At 33.9% G+C, this 14,816-nt stretch overlaps 1 protein-coding gene across 9 annotated transcripts in view; it reads right to left on the bottom strand.

Annotated features, from left to right (window-relative positions):
- Positions 1-14,816, bottom strand: part of ANKS1B (ankyrin repeat and sterile alpha motif domain containing 1B) — a 403,660-nt gene that overhangs the window by 341,703 nt on the left and 47,141 nt on the right. For all 9 annotated transcript variants that reach the window (XM_052667844.1, XM_052667843.1, XM_052667851.1 and 6 more), the window contains exons 4-6: positions 9,184-9,480; positions 2,526-2,601; positions 192-293 (exon numbers count right to left, since the gene is read on the bottom strand). In XM_052667844.1, the coding sequence (XP_052523804.1) occupies positions 192-293; positions 2,526-2,601; positions 9,184-9,480 (475 nt within the window). The remainder of the gene's footprint in view (positions 1-191; positions 294-2,525; positions 2,602-9,183; positions 9,481-14,816) is intronic.

Genomic DNA, 14,816 nt, shown 5'->3' with positions numbered 1-14,816 from the left:
ATATTCAACCACTTCATTTTGTCTAGCATATATATACATATGTTTGTCTAACAAACAATTTTTTTTTTTCAATTCAAAAAAGAACTCTTTTCATGTAATGAAATATTTTCAGTGTAGAAGTTGCAACATTAAGCCTTATGCCTCCATAGTATTCTGATTTGTTTCTACAGGTGTAACTAAATATGACTTACCTTGAAGCAGAGCAGCAATTTGGAGTGATTGTTGAGATGGATGTTCTTTAAGAATATCTAAAACTGTTCTACCCAAACTGTCCTTTATGTTGGCATCAACTCCTGAGAAAGAAAATGATTTCTGGTGAAAATTTTAACCCAAAGTACATCTAAGTGTGGCATATCAGACTCAGTCATCTGACAAATCAAATGCAAGCAGTTACACAAGTGTAGCAGATTAACAGCTGTGCTACAGTTGAAGTACAACATCCATTTCAGTTTAAAGCTTGAGTAGCCTAAAATTCGCCTGCTGACATGACATTGGTTTTATGTTTCTCTTGCTCCTGGTGATTTAAAGTAAGCTTCTTAAACCAGATTTGGGAATATTTTTAACAGACTGTTACTATGAAACAGACATCCTGAAAACAATTCTTTACAAAATCAAGAAATTTTATAAAATCAATTTTATATTTTAATAAATTTTATAAAACTAAGAATTCTTTTTTTGTTTTTCCTGCCTGGATTCTAATTCTCCCCAGTCTGCTGTAATTCACCAGGGATTTTCTGCTGCATAGTATGAATGTTGGGAGAAACACAGAAATAGTTATTTGTGTTGTTTTGTAGCTCCTGGAAGGACTGAAATATCCATATGTGGTGTAAGGGCTGTATGCAAAGAACATATCCTCACAGAGTGTTAAACAAGTAATTGGCTCGAATCACAAACATAAGCATCAGTATGTAAGTTTGAGGCTTATCTTGTATAGGTTTCTGAGGATGGGGTGTGTATGATGCTACATGAATCCTCAACTTCGTTTTGTCTTTAGGAATGTTTGCCTGATAGAGTACAAATGAATTTTTTTACTTGAGATGCACTTTCATAAGAAGGATGAAAGATCCTAACAAATGGAATGTGATTCTTCTCAGAAAACCGCATAGAGGAAATCAGAAGCAGCAGAATTTATGAAGATATTGAGGAAGCATGAAGGGATTGATTTCTCTACTCAACAGAAAAGACTGCAGCTCTTGCTGTTTCCTGACCTGATCGAGTGTTTCCTAATTTATTTATGAGAAAGAGATATTTGTTTTCTCAATGAAAATAAAACCAAGATATTGCTGAGCTATCAAAGCTGATTTTCAGAGTCTGGAGACATCAACTTACACTTCTCCTTTGCAATAGCTATTCATAATATCTGAGTCTTCTTCGAAGCAGAATTAAAGAAAAGGAGATGGCTAGATGAAAACGGATCAGGTAGAAAGCATTGCCAGAAGGTGTTGAAGGAGTTAATAGTGAATGTTCTACACTGCTACCTTGTAAAATTATATAGTTGTAAAGGCTATAACATGTACTATTCCACGAGAGGTGTTATTTATTTGTGATATAAGGCTCCCCATATTGCTGAGATATTCTCCATTCCTTCCTCTTTTATGTGAATTAATATAAAAAGACTGCCTTTTTGAGGGCAGGTACAGATTCGTTTTTGCCTTTTTTTTAGTTATCCAAACAGAAAAACATCTTGGAAAGACCTTTTTTTCCAAACGTACATCTCAGATCAGATAGATATTCACTTAGCTGGGATTCAGTAAAGGAGCTCTGAGCATGGCATTACGTCTTTTGCACTGTATAACCTCACAAGCACTGACAATAAAAATCAGTAAGATCCCTCACTACAACAGAAGTTCATGCATCTCAGAAGAATTGTCTCTGAATATCCACATTTCATTGATCTTCTCATTTATCTGGGAACACACTTGTTTAGATGATCGATTTAACTCAAATAAGAGTTAAAGTATACAGAATCCCCACAACGTAGTAACTGTCATCTCAGAAGGATGACATAATCAAACTTCCTTTACAGTGGTAATAGAACAGGTAAGAGAGCAAAGCCAACAGGCATTTTAGGTCCAGTCAGGTACTACACTCAGTAGACTATACTACTGTATAATCTTCAAGTCATGTAGGCCACTACAAGTTCCATCAAATGGAAGAAAAAAAAAGAAAAGCAGCAGTGACATCTTTTATTTCCTAGCTAATCTAAATATACTTGGCTGCCTTTCAGAGTAAATTAAAAAAATTATGTAGTCATGTTATTTTCAGAACACATTTATTCTCAGAATACAGTGGCATACACTAAGTCACGTAAGGCATTTCTTAGTCTTAGTAAAAATACTGCTTTTGTTCTCCTGTATATTTATCCTCTTACTCTAAAAGAACATTAACTCAATGAGAAGTCATGTGATTAGATGTGTAAAGGTGGAGAAATAAAGCAGTAATTTGTATAAACAAGATTTGAGGGGTAAACACCAGGTTAGAAATTTTAGGAGTATTTGGTAAGTGCTTCCTGTAGTTAAATTTACCTGTTTCAAGTAATATGCGCGCCACTTCCACCTTTCCAAACAGGGCTGCTTCATGTAGCGCACTCCCTTTTTCTGTCTAGAAGAACAAAAATATTTTGACAATTAAAATACAAAGCTAAAATACCAAGGAATCTTTTTGAAAGCAATACACTTAGGAATAAAGTATCTATTTTTTCTTCTATTTTATCTACATGTAAAAAATATTGAATGGGCAAGAAAAAAATACTACCCCAACATAATTTTTTATTCAAAATGACAATGTAAATTCTGTCAGTTCTACCACAAACACTAATAAGTATATAAGGAAATATAATAGGGATATAATAAATCTCTGAAACAAACAAAACTGCCCTGGGATATCCCACCTGGCCTCCAGTTGCTGTTCCAGTCGATGCTCCCATTTAATGTGCATCATATCTGTTCCATGCAGATGTCTGTGGTAACCTATGACACCTCCAACAGTAATAGATGTCTATGTTTAGATCATCTGAATCCTGCCTTAAGTAACTGTGAACCTGATTTTGTGGAATTCTCTACATAAAATTATTTGTGAATGGAAATTTTGTTCAAATAAAATTCACATTTCTGAAGAGAAACTAAAAAAATTATCTCTCCTACTATTTAGTATTCCTGGCTGTTACTCAAGAATCTGTAGCATTAGCTATAGATAGAAAATAGCATTAACAATAGCTAACATATTATTAGATCTCACTGAATCTCCAGCTCATCTATTTTTTTCAGAGAGTGAAGTAGATTTTGAGTGTTTTTGAGTTGTGGTCGACTGTTTAAGGTTTGTCTGGTTGTATTGTTTGGTTTTGTTACATTTCTATCTAAACGCATCCATGACATTTTTGCTGTGATGGAAAGACTTCCAAGACTAAAGGTATTTTAACTCTGAAACAAAATAGTAGTTCATTATTTATTAGCTGTATCAGAATGCAGTATTACAGAGATGCAAAGACAGGATATTTAGAAATAATCAGTAATCTTGAAGTTTCATGTGACTGCAGAATAAGCATGTTTGAACAATTGCACCTGAAAACTCTTTCTATGCTCTTGATAGGAAGAACACTCAACTTTTTATCTTTCTTCATACTTGGTGCACTGATGTAAAAAGCAGAGCATGAAAAACATTATACAGTACGTCAGGTATAACAGTAAGATGGAGAAGAAAATGAAGTAAATAAGAGAATATACATATGAAATTCATCCTCAAAACAATTTCTGATCTTTCCATTTTCAAAAAAATCCCAATGGACATTTGCAGACTTATTCTGAACAAGAAAATTAAGTGTTCATTTTTATTTAGAGACAGTTTCAAAATCCTTTACTTAAAGATATTTAGAGAAGTCTTCTGAACTGACAAACCTTAACACCAGATGACCCTACAATGACATAGCGCAACCACAGAGGTACGTGCAGAGTGCAAGTTGCAGCTCAGAAATAACCGGACATGGAAACAGTTCTCATAAAAGGCATTGAAATCTAAAGGCCTGATTACTGAAAACCACGAGCAATCTCACAAAACGCTTTGACACAGCCTATTGTCCTCTTCAGTGTTTATGTTGATATGGCATTTCCTTTGGATTGCCCACTTGCTGACATTAATAAACCTCAAGACTATTGATTGGACCTAGTACTGTTAACACAGAGTTCACGGTCAGTGAACAAGCTCTCCTGGAGCTACCAGATAGAGTACTGTTAGGCGTCACTAAGATGATAAGAGACTGGAGCATCTCTCCTGTGATGAAAAGCTAGGAGAGATGGAACTGTTCAGCCAAGAGAAGAGAAGACTCAGGGGGATTCTTATCAATGTCTACATATACCTGACTAAAAGTATTTTAACTCTGAAACAAAATGTTGGGAGATACCTGAGGGAAGAGTGCAAAGAAGACAGTGTCAGGGTCTCTCCATTGGTGCCCAGCGCAAGGACAAAAGGCAACAAGCATTAACTGAAATGTAGGAGATTCTGTTTGAACATAAGGAACTCTTTATTATGAGGTTGACTTAGCTCTGTCATTTGAGGTTGTCATTATGAGGTTGACATAGCTCTGTGTTTCCCTGAAAGGTTGTGGAATCTTTCTCCTTTCAGCTATTCTAAAGCTGCCTGATCTTGGTCATGGGCAACCTGCTCTGGGTTCTTGCTTGAGTACTGCACCAGATGAACTCCCTTCAAATCTCAGCCATTCTGTGATTCTGTAATTACAGTCATGCATATGACAATAATGCAGTTCACAGAGGTTCAGTTCTACAGATGACGAAGTGCAGACACAGAAAATAGATCTGCCTTGGCTGAAAATGCAGAGGTATTTCTGTATTAAAAATAATAAGGAATCATTTTCAGTGGAAAAAGTCAACACACTTTAGTGATAACATCTCTCGAATCCATTGCTGTGGGGTGATCTGAGACTGAGGAGAATTAATGCTCCTGTATGCCAAATCAATAGACTTGAGGACAAGGAAGAAGACTGATCCTTAGACTCATTCCTCAGCTAAGAGGTGGAAAAGATCCTGTTATGATAGTCAGAACTGGCAGCAGTCCTTTCTATTGATCAGAACTCCCCAAATCCGAGAGACTGAAGGAAAGGCAAGTAACAGTTGACCAAAGTATGTATCTTGTAAGAACTGAAGATTAACATAAGAGGAGATTTATTTTTGAGGGTTAAACAAGCAACTTGAGAGCTGAAAGATTTGTTGTTCTCTAACCATGAACCAAAGCTTTGTTATACATAGAGGCAGTAGAGAAACTTAAGCCACTTAGAAATTTCATTCATAAAACTGGGAGAGGAATACAAAGCCAAGAGATGTTTTTTTTCATTTTCCAATTTCTTGGTATTCCACGGTGGTATTTCATGTAACACCAAGACACAACCATGAAACATTTTGCAAGTATTCTGGCACTGCATGAGTTACAGGGCAGTCTTTGCTTTACAACTCCAAGCTATCAGACAGTGCTAATTAATGCCATTTTCCAGAAAAGAGGTATAGATTATGAACAATCTACTGGAATAAGGAATTTGAAATGTACCCTATATAAGCAGTGGACTGAGCTGTTCACTACAGAGGTGATTTTCTAAACCAGAAGAGAAATATTACCAATAAATTAAAAAAAGAAAAATCATTCTGGAACATGAAGATATACATGAAGTGTACTTGTAAGATGTGTAATCCTGCATGAGATGTTACAAAAATGAATGCTGACGCAAATCTTAAAAGCTCTAGGCAGGATTTCATGGGAATAGAGAATACCTAATGAGTGAATCAGATCCTTCTTGACCCCCCCAAAAAAACTGTCCAGAAGGCAGAAATGTTCTTATTATCAGAGCACTCAGTTACCAAAGTCCATTTTAACACAAAGAAAAGGCTGATCCTCAGGATGGACAGGGCCAAGACGACTGGCAGAATAGGTATATATCCCTTTGTAAATGTCCATGTGGAATACAACTTGAAGATAGAAATTAGTTTTTTTCCCAGTAGCAGTAGAGCACATTACACAAATTGAAAGTATTAAAATGTAGGCAAATAATTTATCTACTGTTACATGAGATGCACTAGGGATTTTAAGTATAGATCTTTTTCACTTATAATGGTGTACATCTGTGCTAATGCACTGTCTATGTAACAGCAAGTAAACTTAAAATTTGTAAACAGTATTCTCTGTTTCACTTCATGAAGTTTTCATTGCCTTGGATCATATAGCTTGAAATCTAACAATCTGGAAATTCTTCCACACTGACCCTTGATGCATGAAATATATTTTCATGATTACAGTGAACTGAAGTCTGCATGAGTTTACACCAATGTATTACATATTGATTTCCTGTCTTAAGTTTTCTGTGACAAAACAGTCTCTGCCCCAAGTAGTTTACAGTTAAATACAGGCACAGTGTCACAGCTGGGCATACCAAACAAGAAAGGATAGAAGGACATTTTGAGTAGGAACAACAGGATATACAAATCAACTGTACAATTTGCAAACTCATGTAAAAGCATCAAGGATTTTATTATAATTTTTTTTTAATTATGTAAATATGCACTAGCATGTAATTAGGTCACTTGTTTGGTGCTTATTCATCAGTAGTTTACTATAGGCTTGATATGAGTCTCAGAGACATTCTGAATCACAGAGTGGTAGCTGTGCAAATTGTTTCATGGAACACCCTCCACACACAGTAACAGCAAAAAAGGGCATAGCTCTTTGCAGAAGAACTTCAGTGATAAGCAATGGAAATTGCCATCATTTCTGGGAGACAAGGATGGCAAACATGGGTAAATAAAAGTGGGATAAGCAGAGAGGGTCAAGGTATGAAAGTATTTACAGTTATAAAATTACTATTTACATGAAACATACTGAACTATGCAATTTGTTATTTTACATTGAGGGCCCAAAATCTATCACTCACCAAAACCTGTGTATTTTTCACGTTTCAATTAAAACGAAAACTTCATAGCATAAAGCAATGAAGCAGATTTGTATTGCCCACTTCTAAATAATTTCAGATAGAAAGATATTGGGTAGACTTGGGAAATGAATAAAACGTGTGATTAATTCAATCAAAAATTAAATGCTGTCTATTATTAGTCCAAATATTTGCCATGACTGAAAGTGCTCAGGGAGACAAAGATAAGATTGCTAAAATAAGCTTCCCATTTAAACAAATAAATATTTACATTTACAGAGAGTGATAGCAGATAGGCTATTTCTATAATTGCCTCTCTACATTCTGATAACTCTTTACTGCTGATAAGCTGAATGTATTCAATGTGTACAATTTTATTTACCACACGAGATTATACTTTGTATATTGTTCTTTCTCAATCAGTGATGCAGAGCAATTTAATGAATATTAAAACAGCTGAGTTCAGTTTTAAGTAACGTGCTGATACCGTTTGCTCTGCTCATTTTAATGAGCTGCCAGAAATCATCAACAAAGAAGTTTTCAGAGGTTACAGAAGTCAATGAGATGCGCAGAACCTACTTGCCAATACACTATGATGCAGAATGAAAGAAACATTGATGGAGAAAATGGGTACATTTTCTAAAGAAATAAATAAATTATATTCCCTTATGGCAAGTAGGTCAAACACAAAAGAAACAAGATTCTCCAGTGCAAAAATTAAAATAAAAATACCCCTGACTAAAAATAACAGAGAAAAGTTAGAATATAACTTAAACAAACTGGAATGTCACCATAAATAAATAAATAAATAAATATCCCAGTATTCCAGTATGCATGGTAAGTAGATCAACATTACCAAAAAAACCTCTCATTTCTACCTAAGAAAGAGATATCACTGTACAAAATTGGCTGCCAATATATTTTTTAAAATATCAGTTAAAAAATGCTGGTATAACTGTAGATAGAAATGGCTCCACAGAATTCACAGTAGTGCTAAAATTATCTACATTATGTAAGAGGAAGACACATCTCATAAAAGCACTGTATAATATTCAACCCTCATGTAACCATTCCTTTGTAAGCTGCCATGACTGAGACTATTCTTCAATTATTTTATTTATTAAGCATCAATTCAGGCATCACTTCAATTTCCTTTTGCTTTCCTCCCCATTCATTTTGCCTCCCATAGAGAATAATTTATACATCTACAAAGCTATATTCAAAGGTTCAATTATTTGTAGTTTTTGCATTAAACTCTTCTGAACTACTTAAGAAGTAGTGATAGTAAAGGGCAGCTGAGACAAAAAAGCATTTATTTATCTTTTAATTATCACTTTCTTTTTCTTAAAAGCTGAAAAATTGTCTTAATATAAAGTTCAGGAGTAGCAAAAGTACAGTCGTAGTGTACAAAGGTTTCAGGTTAAATATGCTTGAAGCTTAAAATGGCTATTAACTTAGCCAAAGTTTAGGTTTAGTAAAGGTCACAAGATTGCCTATTCATAAAGAATGCCAGGAAGTGGCTCTAAAATAGGTGTAATTATGTTTATATGATTGTTTTAATTTGAACATAGATATAGAGCAAAAGCCACCTTAATTCAAAGGATATTATTCAGACTCAGACCTTGCCTCTGTTCTCATTTATGCCTGTTTTATTTAAAGTTTTTACTTTGACACCATTATTTTGGATTGTGCACTGAACAGATAGCATATTGGACTCAATAGTTGAAAGAGAACACTGACTTCGATTTCCTTTTACGTTTATGCAACAAAGTGTTTAGAAAAAAATATTATCACTTACTGGATTTGTTTTACAATGGGTTAGCCCTGGGAAAACGAGTTCTCATTCAAAAATTACTTCTGGTTGACCAATTACACTAAGAGCCACAGATTTAGCAAGTCAGCTTTGCATCATTAAAGCCATCGGTGTAATAAATATATTTGTTTAGATTAGATTAGATTAGATTAGAATAGATTAGATTAAATTATATAGTTTCAGTATCTAAATCTGTATGCCTCAAGGCAACATTAGAATACACACTCAGCTTTGAAAATACGGATTTTTGTTGAGAACATACAATTTGGTTTGTAAAAACTAAATCAATATTATATATTACCCTGTAGCATTTATAACAGAAAATGCAAGTGTATATACATTAAAAAATGAATTATATTCTAAAGATAAAGATTAGTAAAGATAACAAGAAAGTAAATAAAGATAGGAAGAAAGGAGGAAAGGAAGAAAGAATTTGTGCACTAACTTGGCAGCTGACATCCATTCCAGCTTCCAGAAGCACCTGTACAACAGCTTTGTGGCCATTTCGTGCAGCAAGATGCAAAGGTGTGTGTTTTCTTGTGTTGCAGTTCATCAGGTTTGGATATGCTTTGATGATCATTTTGACAACACGCAGACGTCCATAAAGTGCTGCCAGATCCAGAGGCGTTTCTAACTTGTTGTTCCTTATTGTAGGGTCTGTTAGCTCTTCCAACAGAACAGCAACTACTTCTGAATGACCGTACTGAGCTGCACAATGCAATGCTGTTTCATTTTCATTGTTCTGTTAAAAAAGAAGTTTGTGTTTAGTCACACAATGGAACTGCTCTGCTTGTATGAATTGCTTCCATGAGATAACTACCTAGGCAGGGTTTGCAATATAATGTATGATAATACATGCTAAATGCTTCAGAATGACTCCAATAAAATTTTACTAATAATACATAAATACGTCAACTGTGGGCCTCAAGCAGATTTGATCCCTGTGTCTGCATTGTTACCAATGCATTTTTAACACATCCCGAAATACATGGTGCTCATGAGGATATGCTTCTGTAACGCTTCTTAATTCAACTGTTCCTGAAATCACAGCTGAGTCCTTCATTAAGAAATACTCTAACACTTAAGTCTCTCCTCTCAGTACAGTTGTTTTTAAGCCATTGAAGTTTTCTGTTAGAGTTCCGAAAATACACAGTAAAACTGCACAGTGAAAGTGTATCAGGTACAAACTATTTTCACATTGCACTAAAGAAGTTAGCATCAAGTCAATAATCAAAACTCCAAAGAGGGTAAAATAGCTAGTACAGATATTAGGAAGACTTTTTCTATCACATTATGAGGCATATGAGTATTTGTATGCTGTGGATTGTATATTTTTTTGCTTTATAAACAGCCAAACTATTTAATAATCTTTATTAAACTTTGCGAATAAGCAGTATATTCTTTAATTGCTTTCTTCCACTTCTGTCTGTATGCTTGCAATACAAAACAGATGAATAACTTTAGGCAGACAGGAAGAAAATGATTTATAGAGCTCTCTGAATTCTGTATGCCATCTATATTATTAATATATCTTATGTTGTCTCTGTGAGGACTTAAAATAGTCTAGATGCTATAAACTGTGCACATTGACTGCTTCTCCTGATAGATGATTTACAAAATTTTGTGACAGTTGAAAATGTTGTAAAAGCCATTACACCATATGAAGAACTACATGTTCAATGCAAAGTCAAAGAAAGACAGTAAGGAAATACAAAAAGTTGTTCTGAAGAAAGCAGAAAAGTTAGGTCTGAACCTACAGACTGTATATTTAAAGGAAACAACCGATAAAAGTTCTGGAGACAGACAGAAGAAAGTAGGAAAAAAAAAAAAGATTTGTCTTTTGAAAGACAAAAAATATGAGAGCATCAGAAAAATGAGGGTTTGGCCTTTTACATAGATGCTAGCTAGGATGATAAAATCTTTGTATAGTACTACCTAGAAACTATTGTTTCTGGTAACAGTGTTCTTAACTTTATAATCAAGAACCAAAAAACCTGTTTTATCATTTTAACATTACTGTTGTTTTCATCTCATCTTGATTTTAAATGACTCAGATGAACCTGAGAGAGAGAAAATATAGATCAATACACTCTGATAAATTAATGCTGCAGATAAGCTCTTCAGGTAAATGCACCACCACACAAGTTGATGATCCCTATGACTGGAATGCATTTCCTGCCACGTTGCAAGACAGAAGCTGGAAAGTAAGAAGAGCAAGGCAGAAAATGAAAGGCAGACGGCACTCGATGGCTAACAAGTATTTGAATGTGTGCTTTATTCAGACCTCCACACTGTCTTTCCTCTATTACACCAACTGTAAATTTTGGTAAAAATATCTACAATTGCAACACCACGTGGCTGCAATGATCTATCAACTACCTGTGAGATGTTTTCTGAGTTCCAGGGACTTTGGAGGAAACATAGGATATGTTTTGCCTAAGATTGGGGAAGAATTTTTTTAGTACAGTGGCACACCCACAAATCATAGGCATAGTTTATTATTTATTTGTAGAATTTTGTTATTTCTATTACATTTGTAGTTATTTCTATTACATTTGTAGAATTCATTACAAACTATTTATAAAAGCATCGATTTTCAATATTTCATAGACAGAAATGTATAGATCAACAGGCAATTGCAAGATAATTTTGTGTACAATTATCACAATTAAATAAGAAAATCAGATAATCACACACAAAATGGCCAATTATTGTAATTTCTGCCAGCAGTTACTGCATTTACATATTCAATGGAAATGGTTTCACAGAGAAATTAGATGTATAGCTTAATTCACATTCCGAGTTTTTACAGTAATTTGCAGAATAAATGGAGTAAATCTACAAGTGCTTAAAGTAGGTATCAGCTTTAAGAGGAGAAATAAATAAAATAGTTGGACTTGGACATTTTCTTCTCCCTGTAGAACTACCATGTTTCTTTATATCTCTCTTTTAATCTACAAATTCATACAGAGATCCTGAAATACTTTACTGCATGCTGCCCACATCTATTTCTACTTTTCCCTTCTCAGCGCTGTTTAAACCTCTGCATTGCAATCCTTAATGAACATGTTCTAACATACAGCTTTATAAAAATATGAACTGTGAAAAAATGGCATTTATATTCTCATGTGGATAAGAATTGTTTAGAGAACACTTGCATTTGGATAGTAAGATTTTTTTATTCAAAAATATGAAAGTATAATTCTTAGAAGTTATTGGCAAAAGTTCTGTTGCAAGTTATTCAGTGTGAGTCAAACCAAGCGAAATGACCTTCCATTAAAGTTTGCCCTATTGACATGTAAATAAAATTTCAAAGTACTTCTTAAATTTTTAATAGCTAATAGTTGATTCCTTTGAATAAAAGTTTCTTCAAATTTGTTGCTGCAATCAAATCAAATTTCCTCTGCACTATTATTTCAAAATTCAGAAGTGAGTATAATAGTTGTGAAAGAAATTCCGTAATTCATCTGCATAGTCTGTAAACAAAGCAGGGGGGAAAAATCAAAGGCAGACAAGGAACAATATTTTTCAGGCTATTTTGGAACAGATTTTGTATTTCTAGAAGTTGCTACTATTAAGATAAGAATATAATGCCTATGCTTCATTTTGACAGTTTGGCTCAGTAAATATGTTAAATATCTAAATATTAATACATCCTCTCTTTTCCTTCACATCTCAGAAGACACATCAAACAGCATTATGGAAATATGTGTTCTTTACAATCGTGATTTGATGCACTGAAAAATTTCATGGCACATTAAATGTATAAATGTAAGTGAAATGTCTAATGTGTAGAAAGAAAGAGTCAAATTCACAAAACAGAAGAACATCAAAAGTTTCAGAAATGTCATATTTTTTCTTGTAATTTTTTTTTGCTATTCATATTATCTGAATATATTTTAAAATATATATATTGAATGTTATATTTCTTCTTAAAATGATTCATCTTTCTGCATGAGACTGTGTGCTCATTTTCTCCTGCATACTGAGATATATGTGTCTGTTATTTATATAACTTCTCTGTATAATAGGATTTCTTATCAGTTATATGATTTTATATTGATGACTGTGCTACCCGCACAACTTTCTATAAACAAACATGTAAGTAATTTGAGTCTTAACAGCACACATTTTTATTACATTTGGTATTCATTTACTAACAAATTCTGATCTCTTGCTACTTACTTGGTCTTTGTTCACTTCATAATTTACATATTTTCAAGTCTTCATCAATAGAGTTTAAACTTTTTCTTTTCATTTATCTATGTTCTGTAATTTAAAGCTTATGTCAGGTATGTTTTACATACATCAACTCAGATTTCTGTACTAAACAGGGATAAAATTATTCCTCTATATTTTTCATGCTGTTACCATTTTCTGTATATGTATGTTCCCCACATGCATAAAATAATTGTTGCTTGTTGGACCCTTTAATTTTTACTTTTTTTTTTTTAACTTTATGTAATGAGAACAGTAGGGGGCATTCAGAGCTTTAGATGCTGGATATGATCTTATGATGTTAGTTAACTGCATTGTAAATGTGTGGAAAGCATTTCTGTTAATTTACAGTATACCACATTAAATCTTATGAATGATTATAAATAGAAACTAATAAATTAGTTCATGGAATATACATTCAGGTATCAGAAGCTTCTAATTTACTTCTCTGTTTTATTCAATCTTACTTACTCTCACTTAAGTGTTTAGAAACATTTATTTCACATAGAATTTTAATAATAAATGAAGAATGAAGATGTATTACAAATTTGTTGCAACAGCTTTTTTCAAAATGAACAAATTTATTTTCTTACGCTGAAAGCATACGAATTCTTAATGGGATCTTTAGAGAAACAAAAACCAGAAAAAGTCTGATTGGAATATATTCTTTGTTGTGGTGAAAAAGTATCAGAAACAAACAAACAAACAAAACACCATGATTATTCTTGTCTCCAGTATTCAGGAGAAAAACGAAAGCAGGAGAGAAAGGAAAAAGCAGATAAAGAGACTGAGTAGCCCAGGATCTCTGACAAATTGTAGCTTCAGTTTCACAGATCTAAGAACTGCTGTGGTTACTGTGAGAAGCCACGTGTCTTGTTGACCCTATGAGCAAGTGAGCAAAAGTCATAGAAACCACAGGCTCATTAAGAATGCAAAATACAACTATTCAGATGAGGATGCCACTGTGGTGTTACTTGAGGATATGTGGGTGGACTTGGTTTCCCTTCATTCTATGACATGGATAATATCTCCTTCAAAGAGTGCTTTTCTGGCACAGCAGGTGCCAGAAAAGTGGTCCCCTACTAAAGCTAGCCACCGTCTAGAACAGAACAACAAGAGATTTACTAAGTCATTAAGGACAACTGTGTATGCGTGAGTTTAACTTCAGGATTAAATATGATTGAGATTCTCTTAAGATTCTTAGGAACCAATATTTCATGTGAGGATTGCTTACACATTTTTATTTATTAAATTTTTGGGTAAAACACATAAACATCAGAGGACCTTTTCCCCAGTGGATTATAGAATCAGATATCATTCTATGATTATATCTCTGCTTACCTGCTCCACCAATCAAATCAGACAGATAGGGTAGCACACATATTCAAGCTCAAGAATATTCTAGAAATTTGGACATGTGTGGGATTGGGTTGTGCCTGGAATTAGATTTGAATTTACATTTTCCTTTCAGATCTTAATTAAATGTATTTTCCAATCTCTCTGTCTAGTTCCTGATTAGCTTCCCAGTTTCTGCCAGTAGAGTGCAAGGAATTTCTTGAAGTAAAGGAGCAGCATGCAGCCAAGAAGTTGCTCTTCTTTATTTTACCACAGAAATAAAATGTAAGAAAACATGTATCACTGATAAAAAGTAATCCTGTAATTCAGCTGCATTCATCCTCTACGCAACACCTGATAAAAATGAGTTACAAAAACTCCAGAACTGCAAATCAATGCACAGAATGACAAGTTTTGTTCCTCGTATTTTTTCTTGGATGAGCCCAGACTTCACAGCGTCTCCCAGAATTCTTGATATCAGTGAATTTTATTATTTAATTTTCGTTTATCTCTTGCACTAATACT

This window comes from Tympanuchus pallidicinctus, unplaced genomic scaffold (assembly GCF_026119805.1).
Source record: "Tympanuchus pallidicinctus isolate F22 unplaced genomic scaffold, pur_lepc_1.0 scaffold8, whole genome shotgun sequence".
Lineage (NCBI taxonomy): Eukaryota > Metazoa > Chordata > Aves > Galliformes > Phasianidae > Tympanuchus > Tympanuchus pallidicinctus.
The sequence above is the reverse complement of the archived record's forward strand: the minus strand, read 5'-3'. Positions and strand labels throughout refer to the sequence as shown.